Source organism: Talpa occidentalis, unplaced genomic scaffold, assembly GCF_014898055.3.
Source record: "Talpa occidentalis isolate TD23 unplaced genomic scaffold, MPIMG_talOcc4v2.1 talOcc4.16, whole genome shotgun sequence".
Taxonomy (NCBI): Eukaryota; Metazoa; Chordata; class Mammalia; order Eulipotyphla; family Talpidae; genus Talpa; species Talpa occidentalis.
The window spans coordinates 569,178-581,240 of NW_023601653.1; the positions used below are offsets into that span (position 1 = coordinate 569,178).

Sequence of the window (12,063 nt, forward strand, 5' to 3'; positions counted from 1 at the left end):
GTTTTCTTTAATTTGCTTTCTGGAGCTAAATGGCGTGTCGATGGGACGCAGTCACAGAGACCCAACATGCTCTTGGCGCGTTTACTGGATTATCCAACTACCGGACATGGGCTGCGGGAGGCTCTAACTGGTTAAAACAGAAAGTGAGTTTAGTAGGTCAGGTCCGTCCGAGCGCGGGGCGGGCGCCGGGGTCCTCCGGCCGGCGCTGGCCCTGAGCGGGCCCCGCAGTGTTCGTGGGGCGGTGGCCTCGGCCGGGGTGCCCGCCGCGCCCCGCCGGCATGTCCGCGCCGCCCCGCAGGCAGGGGCTCGCCGGGCGAGTCCCGTCAGAACAGCCTGCTCTTTGGTCTGTCGCGGTGCTGAAGGGTAAGAAAATAAAAGCGATTCAGACAGTCCAGGCCACGAGGGGCGGCCACTTCTGCGCCGGGGCCGGTCCCAGGCCCGCGCCGTCCTCCTCGGCTGCTGGCCGGCCGCCCCTCGGCGCCTCCGCCTGGTGGGCGCCGGCCCGCCCCGGACGCCTGGGGCCCGCTGAGTCCCGGGCCAACACACCCGGCGGCGGGCAGGCTCAGCTCAGACGCCGAGGAAGCCTTGAGAAATGCGGGCGGGTGGCGGCCGAGAGCCGGGGTGTCCGCTGTGGACGGAGGACGGGGCCGGGGTGTGGACGCTCCAGGGAGCCGAGGCCACTCCCGAGGCCCCTCTCGGCTGTGTCTGTCAGGAGACCTGGAGCAGAGAGAAGACAGCGGTCAGCTCCGGGCTCAGGCGGTGTCAAAGGTCCGGCAAGCCGGGGGCTCATCGGTCTCCCCTCAGGCTGACCTCACGGGCCCAAGGACAAAGGCGACGCCCGAGCCACGTCTGCGCTGACTCGGCACCTCTGGCCGAGCACGAGGCTGCGGCCGTCGATCACCAAGGAACTGAACTGGGGGGAGACGGAGGCAGCAAATACCCCTCGGAGCAGGCAGAGAGCCGACTCGGAGGATGGCCCCAGGCACGGACCGAGCCACAAGCCCCTCTCCCCAGGTCTGCCGGGGTCACCTGCACCTCAGCGGCAACCCCAAGGGTCCGACCCATCTCCGGTGCAGCTGGGCTGCGGCCTCGGCCATCACCACGCCAGCCCCTCGCGGGCCGGGGACAGGCACCTGGATGCTGGGGGCGGGGGGGGGGGAGGCACCACAGGCTGCCGAGACTAGGGCGCCCAGAGGGTGCCGCTGCCTGTCCCACAGCCCTTCTGTGCCGCGAGGGCGCGGGGCCGGCGTGCGGGGCCTGTCGGGAAGGCGTGTGCTTGAACAGAGAACCAGGCTGCGGGCTCCTCAGTCTCCGCAAGTTGATAAATTGCTAGAATATAGATTTATTGATGAGCACACAGTCCAGCTTCATTTTCTGGGAAGAAATCGATTAATCTGAATATGGGAAAACGGAGTCCTGTCCCCACAGGGCCGGGCTGTCCTCACAGCGCTCTGCCGAGTCTGTCCTCGGAGGCGTCTCCTCTGGTCCGGCTCCGCCCGGCGGGGCGCCAGGACGCGGGCCGTGGTGCTCTGCAGTGGCCACTGCTGCGGGGCGGGGCAGGGCACGCAGGGCCTGGCTGCGCGGGGTCACTCACTCGGGGTCCGCCCCTGACCCCAAGGGAAGGGGGCTTGGGCAGCGCTGCCCCCACGCGGGACTGGCCTGCACAGCTGCGCCCCCAGGGAGCCTGGTCTGGAGACGGGCGCGGGCTGAGCCGGAGCTGCGCGCACGCGGGCCCCACCAGGGCGCCACCACCTTCCCCAAGGCTCCCGGGACGCCCCGAGTGCTTCACACCCGAGATGAAATGTAAAATCACTGTAACATTTGGAAAAAATTCTTTGGAGATTGGACTGAAACGGTGCTAAATCTGAAAATTAAATCAGGAAGAACGACACCTCCCTACACCACCCCCGCGCTGGAGCGGAACGGGGGCTTCCAGCCAACTCACCCCCTCGAGCGCTGGGGTACGGCAGCCCTGTCTCGCTGGAGACTTGGAGTAATTTTATCTGCTTTCTGCTTTTCTCAACAAAGCTTTCCTCTCACTTTTATGGCACTTACTGTTTTAATTAAACGCTGCGCCCCTAAACGTCACGACCAGCTCTATCGGGTTTCAGGATCTCCAGCTGCAAGCGGGCACACGTCCCCCTAAAGCTGCCTTCAGGTCGGCCTGCCCCCTGCCCGACCGCCCGGTGCCTGCTGTACCCTGCTCCCGGCGGGCAGTTGGGCGACGCTGGCCGTCCAGGCTGGGTGGGTGACCAGAGTGCACAGAGCCAGGCGGCGCCTCAGCCCCGAGACCTGCTGTCGCTGCACCCTGCATGCTGAGGGCAAGCAGGGCTGTGTTCCAATAAAGCTTTATTGACAAAATGGGGAGGGGGCCGGAGTTGGGCCGTGCAAAATGGGACCCCCCGGAGTCCCGACCGGCCCAGTTTATGAAGCTCCTCGGTTAGTGTTCAAAGTGTTCCCTGGACCCCGCAGCGCCGGGGCGCACCGGCCGCTGCCTGTTTCACGGGGACTGTCCAGTCTCGTGTCGGACACTCTGACCGTGTTTGCCAGGACTTCAGGAAGATGCCAGCAGCGGTGGGCGACCTCCGCGGGGGACGGGCCTGAGCGCTACATTCGGCCCCTTCACCGCACGGGGCCTGGGTGCAACGGGACCCCCTTCTGCCCAGGCCTGATGGGGCGCTGGGGCTCCTTTGTCCTCTGAGAGGGGTACCCACTGGCCACGGCCCTTGGCTCTCCGTGCCCACCCAACTGGCACCTGCTGCCCTCGGCCTCTGGTGGGGTTCTCCGCTCACCTGGCTGAGGTTCAGGGTGCACTTTCCTTTCTTTCTCTTTCCTTTTCTTTTTTAAATTGTCTTTTTAAAAAAATATTTTAGAGATTTATTTTTTATTTATACAAGAACCGGGGTGCAGGCCAGAGGTGCAGGAGGGTGAGAGGACTCACCAGAGACAGAGCGGGGAGCAGAACAGGCAGCTCGACTGAAACACACTGCTGAGGGGAGCAGTGGGGAGTCAGGAGGGGTCTGCAGCGCCCTGTGGGACCCTCGCCGGCCGGCCGGGAATCGAACCCGCACTGCAGAGGCCACGGACAGCTCCACGCGCTGCGCTCAACCCGCTGCGCCAGCGGGGAGGCCCTGCACTTTCATCTCTTATGCAGACCTACTGTGTGGGGCCCCTCTTGTCCCTTTGGGGAGGCAGAGGTCAGGGTGCTGGCGTCTCACACAGGTGCAGGAGCCGTGGCCCCACCGCCGCCAGGGGTGCCCCTGGGAGACAGGCCATGGGTACTCGAGCCCCACGTGGCGCCGGGGACCTTGGCCTCGGGGCAGTCTGCGGAGTGAAGCCCTCGGGCCAGGGCCAGCCGCGCCTGCTGGTGAGGCGCCCGGGGCTTCCTGCCCGGGGTGCTCCCGGCTGCCAGGGCTCCGGGTCCGGGCTCAGCTCGTGCCTAGGACCTGGGGGCGAGACCCCGAAGGACAGTGCCCGCTGGCCGCCTCGGTCCTGCCGTCTGGGGACGTGACCTGTCTCTGTCCCTTCAGGCGTGTGCCTGGTTTCCCCAGAAAATGCCACGCTGGGTCCAAAGCCCCACATTCAGGGTCAGTGAGCACGGGGCCGGGCGAGCCCCCGACGGCTCCCGCCTTCCCTCACATTCCTTCCACCTTTCCGCGGCCTCTCTTCTTCTTGTCGGGGGCTTTCTCGTCAGCGAGAGCCTCCACAGGCCCCCTCGGGGCTCCCACTGCGCCCGAGGGGCCGGAGTCATCGGTGGTGGCGCCGTGTCCGCCGCCTCGGCCCGCAGAGCCCCGCGCAGGGGTTGCGCCCGCTCCCGCTGGCCAGCTGCCTCCGCGCGGCGAGGAGCAGTCCGTGCCGGCGGCCGGCTGGACGCTGATGCCGCCACTCGATGCGCCGGCCCCCTGCGCCGCGCTGGCCCCGAGCCGCCCTCCCCTCCCTGCCCCCGCCTGCCCCCGGCCCTCGCTCAGCTGGCCGCGGGGCACGGCAGTTCGTTGTAACGGCCGTTGTTTCCACGTGCAGAGCTGGCGCGGCGCGGGGAGTGGGTGCGCGGCGGGGAGGCGGGCTCCCCGCTCCCGGGCAGGACGGCCCCGGGTGCTCACCCCCGGCCTCTCCAGCAGCGGCTCTGCCCTCCTCGCTGGCCTCGGCTTTCCCTGTCGACTTTCTCAGGACGGGCAAGCGGGGGTCGCCGCAGGGCGGGGGGCGCGGAGCGGGGGCTCTGTGACCTGGGCAGGTGAAGGCGGGTCCTGCAGCCCTGGGCGCGTCTCAGGCGTTCCCTGAGCTTGCACATGGGGGCCGGCCCCAGGCACACGGCAGGCGGGGCTGGGCCCCGGGGCTGGCAGGCCTCTCCCCGGCTCCCTGTTCCCTCGCGGCTCCCTCCTATTCTGCTCCCTTCCGTGGCTCTTCCTCGTTCCCTCGCTCTGCTCTTCTGCTGGCGCCCCCGTGACGCCCCCCTTATAAGCCCAGTCTCGGCCGGGCGCGCCGGGCTGTGCACACCCACACCCCAGTGCAGGAGCCGCCCTCAGGCCCGCGGGTCCATCATGGATGCTGACGCGGGAGGGCGGGAAGCCTGCTCTCTCTCACTTACCCTACGGCGCGTCCAACCTTGCAAATGTCAAGCTGTTGTGTTCACCCCTTTGCCCAAAGCGGCACCTCGAGCCCGGGCTGAGGTCCTGAGTGAACGCCTGCTCGGGCCCCGCGTCAGCTGGTCTGTCTCCGGCGCCGGGGACCTCGCTCTCCCGCCCCCTCTTGGCTGTGGTGCCGCCGGGGGCCGTCGTGGCTTCGTCTCCCGAGCCGCCGCACGCAGCGCCTGGCCCGAGGCCGGCGTCTGGCCCCAGCCGGAACAACCGCGCTCTTCTGGAGAGAGCCGCCCGCGCACGGGGGCCGGCCTCCCCTCGCAGCCCGCTTCTCCGCCTTTTCCCGCGAGTGGTCCTGGGCTAAGATCCGGGCGGCTTTGACCTGCAGCTGGTGCACCCCTCGGCCCCCACGCGCCGTCTGTGTCCATCTCCAGTGCTGCCCGGCAGGCCCTGGACGCTTGCCCTCCTCTGCTCCAGGCTGTTCTTCCGGCCGCCACCTTGATGCTGGAGGCGGGAGTCCCCGGGAGGGGGCCGGAGCCAGCTCCCCCGCTACACCCTGGGCGGGCCCCCACGGACGCGGCATCTTGACCCCAGAGCATGGACGCCCGAATTTCCGCACTGACGCCTTCCTATGTTCTCTGTTAAACAGGCAGAGCCTACTCATGGCTGGAAGGAGCCAGCGGGCCCTGGAGAGGTGGGGGAGCAGATCAGGGTCGGGGGCCTGACTGGTCCGGGGGCCTGTGAGACCCTCCTTTTCAACAGGCTTTGAGCCAGCAGGAGGCGGCTGCGGGCGCCCAGCCCTGGGAGCCCGGCTCTCTGCCCAGCTGGGCACCTCTGCTCTCTGGAGAAGGGAGAGCGAGTGCGGGCCTGCGCCCCGGGGCCCCTCCTTCCAGGCCTCGCCCTGCCCTGGGCGTGGACCCACAGGGCTGGGGGCCTGGGTGGGGGCTGCCTCCTGCCCCATAGCACTGACCACTGCCGGGTCTCCAGGCCGGGTTCGGCCCAGGCCCAGCCAGTCTGCAGTTCCAGAACAATCACAACCGTCACAGCGGAGACCGCCGGCCACGGTCACCGCAAGCGGGTGGGCGAGCGGAAGAGCTGCCAGCGTGATGGGACAGGCGTGAGCAGCTGCTGCTGGGGAGGGGCCCCGAGACCCCTGAATGCAGGGGATGACCAGGATGACCAGCGTCTCGCTCACGACCAAGCGGGTCTGCCTAGAGGGGCTTGAAATCACGAACTTCAAAAATGATGACTTAGAGGACCAGGGAGAATGTGGGGACCCGTGGGGCCTGCGGGGAGGGTCTGGGCACAGCCCACGCACCCCCTCACCCACGCCCGGCCTTCAGGGGCCTCAACCCTTCGTGCTGCAGACGCTGGACCTCAGGCTCTGAGCAAGGGCCTCCCCGCAGGCTCCGTGGCCCCCAAAGTGGCATCTCTGGGGGGTTATGAGGGGGTGGCCTCAGCTCCCTGGGATCTGGGGGATGGGACACCCCAGCAACCAACATGGAACCAAGAACAGGAGGCGCTGAGCAAGGGACCCCCGCAGGGAGAGGACAGGGGCTGCAGGCCCGAGGAAGGGGTCAGCGCTCAGCTTCCCAGAGCCCCCTCTACAGCCCGACCTGGCACAGGCTGCCTCAGCCTGGGCATCAAGAGCACCCCAACCCGGACCCTGGACCACGGGCTCTCTGTGGGCTCGCCTCCCATCTCAGCCGCTCCCTCACGATTTAAGCGGCACAAACCACAGCCCCGAGGACAGTGGGGTGACGCAGGCGCGAGTTGGGTCATAGTCGCCCCTCCGAGCACCCCCAGGACCTGCTGGGCCGCAGGCAGCCCCTCCCCGAGCGGCCAGCTCCAGGCCTGCGGGCTGAGGCGATAAGGGTCCCCACCGTCCAGTGGCCTCTTGGAGGAGCTAAGGGGCCGAGGCGGCGCTGGGCCGGAGCAGGTGCTGCCGTGGCCACTGTCCGGGGCGGGAGGTGCGGGGAGCGGCCCCCAGAGCCTGCCGGGCAGGGCAGCACGCCCAGCCCAGCCCAGCCCAGCCCAGCCCAGCCCAGCCCAGCCGGCCGCTGCAGGTCATGCCCTCAGGGTCCCCGCCACCCTGACGAGGGCCACGTGCCGACACCACTGAGGCGGGGGCTGGTCACGGCACGGCCAGGCCAGACCCTCCAGTCCCTCCGGGCGTCTCCCGGGGCGCCCGCCCGCCACGCGGCAGGACACTGCATGCCAGGAGCTGGCCTCGCCCCCCAGTCCGCTCCGCCCGACGCCCCTTCACCCCAGGAGGCCCGAAGTCCTCTGCGGGCCGGCCTCCCGCCTAGGACCAGGCCGCGGCCCCGCCGACAGCCCGAGGGCCCGGCCGATCGCCCCACGACCCGGGGCTGCCTGTGGGCACTGCCCTCGCCGACGGTGGGCGGGGCTCCGGCGCGGGGTGGGCGGGGCTTGGTAGAGGGTGGGCGGGGTGTGGGGCAGGCGGGGCTTGGGAGAGTGAGTGGGCGGGACCTGGGCGTAGGGTGGGCGGAGCTCGGGGTGGGCGGGGCTTGGGAGAGTGGGTTGGCGGAGCCTGGGCGTAGGGTGGGCGGGGTTTTGGGCGGGGCTCGGAAGAGTGGGTTGGCGGGGCCTGGGCGTAGGGTGGGCGGAGCTTGGGGGCGGGGCTCGGGCGTGGTGTGGGCGGGGCTTTGGGCGGGGCTCGGAGTGGGCGGGGCTCGGGAGTGGGTTGGCGGGGCCTGGGCGTAGGGTGGGCGGAGCTTGGGGCGGGGCGCGGGGTGGGCGGGGCGCGGCCTGGGGGCGGGGCCCGGGCGCGGGGAGCGGGCACGCACCGTGGTGGTCTTCACCCGCCCGCCGGGCTGTGAGCACGTCCAGCCGGAGCGGTTGATGAGCAGGTCGCAGCCCTCGCCCTCCAGGCACGGCAGCATGTCACACCAGCGCTTGGTCTTGATGATGCGCGCTGCGGAGAGGACACGGTCAGCGCGGGGCGCCCCCAGCGGGGCGGGCGAGGGGCCCCTGGAGCCAGGCGGGTGGGCCGGCCAGGCCCTTCCCGGGGGTCACCGCGGGCCTCGTCCTTGTCTGGCGTCGCGGGGCCAGGAAGGGGACGGGGGGGCCCGGGCAGCACAGCCCCAGGGCAGGCGGGCAGGGCGAGCCAGGAGGACGGCAGGGGCGGGCGCCTGCCCACCTCGGGGACCAGCCGGCGGCAGAGGCCTCCCCAGGGTGGGACCCCGGGGGCTCCAGGATGGGGCCGCGACCCGAGGGGGTGGTCCCTGGGGAACACGAGACCCCAGGCAGGCTCTTCCCCGGGAGGACACCCCCACCCTGCCCTGATCACGCCCTGGCCTGGACGTGCCCCCAGCCCCTGGCCGGAAAGTCTAGAGGCAGGACCCCGCCGTGACGCGAGTGTGGGCTCTGGGCCAGGGACGGGCGTCCCCAGCGCCCCGGAGGAACCGCTCTTCCTGATCCCCGATTCACAGAAGGACGCGGGGCGTCCTTGGCCCTTGGGTGGTCGCTCCGCCTGGCCGGGGGCACGTCGGGGTTCTAGAGCCAAAGGCCGTCCATGTGGATGCTGGGCAGGCAGCTGGACGCGGGCCCTGTGGACGGCCTCTGTCCAGCTCAGTGAGGCTCAGGTTCACGGCTCCAACTTGACCCCTGGGGGGACGGGAGAAGTCCCAGGGCCTCACAGGAGGGGTGGGCACGGCCCCTCACCACGCATCCCCCCACGCAGAGATGCCCCAGGGCCCTGACCTCTAGGCCCCAGGGGTCCTGCAGGCCCTGCCTGACGCCCCTCCCCTCCAGCAGAGGCCCCCGGGGCAGGGCAGCTCCAGGTTTTCCCGTTTCTACTCCTTTTACCTGGACTTCACCTTCTGAGCACCCCGAGCCCCAGGAGGCAGAGGCGGGCGCAGGCCCCAGAGCCCCTGACCCCAGGAGGTGTGGCTGCGCCGTGGCCCTCAGTGCCCGCTCTCCCTGCCCGCCTCTCCCCTGGTGCACCGACGTGCCAGGCAGCCAGGCTCCCTGCTGACGTCTGCCTGGGTTTCCCCGCGGGGAGGGGCGCCGTGCGCGCAGGGGTGTCAGTGACCGCGGCGGCTCGCGGGCCAGGCTGCCCTTGTGCTGGGACTTCCCAGTGACTTTCCAAAGGGTCCCCACATTCCCCTTTCGCAGGGGACCCCGCCAGTGATGCCTCGCGGCCACATGTGGACACACGTGTGGACACGCAGCTCACATGCCGGCAGCCAGCACGCGCCCACGTGCACGCCCTGCGGGGCGGCCACCCCTGGGCCCTGCGCCTGTGGGTGGAGGGACGAGCGGCCCGTGTGCCCGTGGAGCCGCCTGCTGAGGGCGCTGCAGCCCCGCCTGCTGAGGGCGCTGCAGCCCGTGGTGCGCTTGGCGCCTTTGTCCCCAGAGCCCGCCCCACTCAGCGCCGCTTCCTGCTGGGGCGGCCCAGGCCTGGCCCCAGCCCGGGACAAAGGGGCCTTTCATGCCCGCTCGCCGCGTCTCCCTCCGCCCCCTGGAGCTGGGCTGGAGGGCCGGGGTGGGCGGCGCGGGGCTGCGGCTGGGCCTGCATGTCCCGCAGCACGAGAGCTGCTCCCCGGCCCCGGGGGCTGTGACGCTACAGGGAAGGGGCCGCCTCTCCCCACGGCTGTCCGGGGAAGAGGGTCGCGAAAGCCTCGGCCTGCCACAGGCGCGGCCAGAGATGGGGGCCTGGCCGGGGCTCCTGCCGCCCGGCCTCCGTGAGGACACGGGGGACGCAGGGCCCGGGGGAGGGTGTGGACTCCCTCTGGGGAGGGGACAGCAGAGCTTATTGGGGCCACGCCACGGCCCGGCATACCCAGAGCACAGGGCCCCGCAGGACGAGGGGGCGGGGCTGGTGGTTCGAGACCAGCCCCGCCGGGACTAAGATGCACCCCTGCCTCCCGCCCCCCAGGCGCCCCAGCTCCCCCGCGCCCCCTCAGCGCCCCAGCCCTCCCGGCTGGGGAGCCCCCTTCCGTCACCCCGGGAAAGGCTGCAAAGGGTAGGCGACCACTGTCGGAATTAGACAAAATTTCTTTCTACAACTTTCAGACAGCGGAGTTCCGAGAGCGCCGCCGTCATGAGTCTCTTTTCTTTAAATCGTTACAGGGAATGTGCTGGTTCCCGAGACGCTTCTCTGATCAGCGGGTTCTCAGCCCGCGCTGCCCCGCTCCCCGGGCCCCCAGGCAGCCCCGCGGCCGCCACCGGGCATCAGAGCGGCGAGCGCACGTCCCCGCGCCCGTCCCGGGCATCTCCCTGGGGGCGCGGGCAGAGAAGACCCTCCCGGCTCCCTGCTCGGCCGGTTCCCACGACTGACAGGCGCCCTGGGTGGGGCGAGGCAGCTGCTCTGTCCTCACGCGCTCCCTGGGGACAGCCACCGCCCTGTCCCGAGGGCCCCAGCGCAGGGGCTGCTGGGCGCTGTCTGGGCCACTCTTGGGTGTGGCCCCTCACGGGGGAACAACAGACCGGCCAGGCCGAGAACGCTGCCTCCTCGGGGCGCCAGTGCCGCAAGGCCCAGAACCCCCAACACTCACCGCAGGTTCCACCGCGGAGCCCTCCAAACACTGAGAAAGTCGTTCTCTGTCCGCCTGTCCCCCTTCCGTTTCCCCCACCTGCCCGCCCTCTTGTCCACCCGCCTACCTGATACCCTGCCCTCCCTCCGCTTGCCCACCCAGCTCTCCCCCCACCCCCTCCACATCTCCTCCCGTGTCCACCTGCCCACCCTGAGTCCACCTGCCCACCCTGTGTCCACCCTTCCATCCAAGCCAGGTTGCGCTGAGCACCTGGAGTCCCCGAGTCGCCTTCCTGTTAGTCTGAGGTCGAGTCGAGGCTGCGCTTGCCCTGAAACTCGGGGGGCCCCTCCCAGCTCCTGGCGCTTGGGGCTGGCAGGTGCCTCCCCCACGTCGCCTCCCGCGCCGCTCCCTGTGCCCACACAGGTTCTGCGCATTGGGCGTGGTTGCCTTGGTTACAGCTCTGGTCGGGTCCCCCACCTTGCCGGACACGTGATTGTCCTTCAAAGCCCCACAGGCTGCACCTGTGTGTGGCCCCACGAGGACCCCCACCCCCTGAGCCGGGCGAATCCGCGGCAAGGGCCCCCGGCACCGACCCCAGGATTCGGACACGTTGTGGGGATGCATGGGCGCCACGGCCATCAGCTCACGCGTCCCCTACAGGGTGCAGGACCCGGGGGGCTGGGACGAGGGCCCTCGCCGGGAGAGCTGCACCCGGGCTTTGACGTGTCCCGGCTGGCGCCCCGGCCCGCAGGCGAGAGCAGACCCGCAGAGTGGGGCCTTGCCCCGGCCTGGTGAGGAGCGCGAGGCTCCTCCTGGAGCCTCCCCTACCCGCCCGCCCGCCCGCTCCCCACTCCCCAGACCCCGGTGGGCCCTGGAAGGAGACCGCGGGCCTCCGATGCTGCAAACCTGGCCGTGGCTGGCAGCCAAAGCTCTGGGGTGAGGCCGCCCTGGGGGATGCAGTGGGAGGCACTTGGGTGCTGGACCCCAGCTTCAGGGGGCTGGGGAGCAGGAGCAGCAGACACAGCCCCTCGGGCGGCAGCCTGGTGGCTCTCAGAAAGCTGACCACTGACCACCTGTGTCTGGTGCTGGGGTCCATGACATGAGGCAGTTCTGTCCCCACAGCACACAGGACACCCCAAGGCCTGGCTGGCGGGGAGGGCACCTTCTGACCCCGGGAGAGGGAACACGGCCCAGGGCACCTGCCGTCCAGAGGGGCCTCGCTCCTCAGGGGAGCACCAGGGATCAGAAACACCCAGGCTGGGGAGAGCTGACCTCTCTGACATGCACTGGGGGGCCGGGGCGGCCAGGTCAGGGCACCGGTGCACGGGGGAGTCGCCCCCCCCGGACCTGCCTTCCTGCGGGGACTTCCTCTGTCCCCCTGCTGGGAGGCTGGCAGGCGGCGCGTGGCCCTGGGGGGGCGTGGAGCTCGCCCCCGCGTGAGCCTCGTGTCAGACGTGAGGCTGCGGAAGCGCGTGCAGACCCTTGCTCCGGCCCCTGGAGCGAGCAGACTGCCGGCGTCTGTGCATGCCCCCCGGCTGCTCCCTCCTCCGCGGGGAAGAGACGGGCACGCGCTGCCCTCTGGGACTGTGGCGGCCGGCCCGGCCTCCTGGACCAGCGCCAGCGGGCTCTAGGGTGGTTGTGCGGGGGGAGCACCTGCCCCAGGGCCCACGACACCCCGGGCCGAGGTGGCCGCGGACCCTGTGGATGTGGCTGCGACACGGACTCGACATGCTGGTCACCGTGTGTCCTGGGAGGGCCCTGGGGGGCGGCCTGCGGGGTGGGGTGGGGACACTTTGCTTTCTGCCCCGCTAGTCTCTGAACCCAAACTCTCTAAAAACAAAGCCTTAACAAGGTTGGGGTTTTCATCCAAAGAGGTGAGTGCCGTGCCCAGCCCGGGGCGCGCCGCCCCCCTGCCGTGTGAATGGCGCACGGCAGCCCCCAGGACCCTCGAGGACGCCGTGGGGAGCTGCGGTGCATCACGGCCTCCCCCG

At 70.3% G+C, this 12,063-nt stretch overlaps 1 protein-coding gene across 2 annotated transcripts in view; it reads right to left on the reverse strand.

Annotated features, from left to right (window-relative positions):
• Positions 1 to 529: 529 nt before the first annotated feature.
• The window catches only part of TAFA5 (TAFA chemokine like family member 5), a 53,628-nt gene continuing 42,094 nt past the window's right edge, over positions 530 to 12,063 (reverse strand). For both annotated transcript variants that reach the window (XM_054695969.1, XM_037513370.1), the window contains exons 3-4: positions 7,382 to 7,509; positions 530 to 717 (exon numbers count right to left, since the gene is read on the reverse strand). In XM_054695969.1, the coding sequence (XP_054551944.1) occupies positions 709 to 717; positions 7,382 to 7,509 (137 nt within the window). In that variant the 3' untranslated portion in view covers positions 530 to 708. The remainder of the gene's footprint in view (positions 718 to 7,381; positions 7,510 to 12,063) is intronic.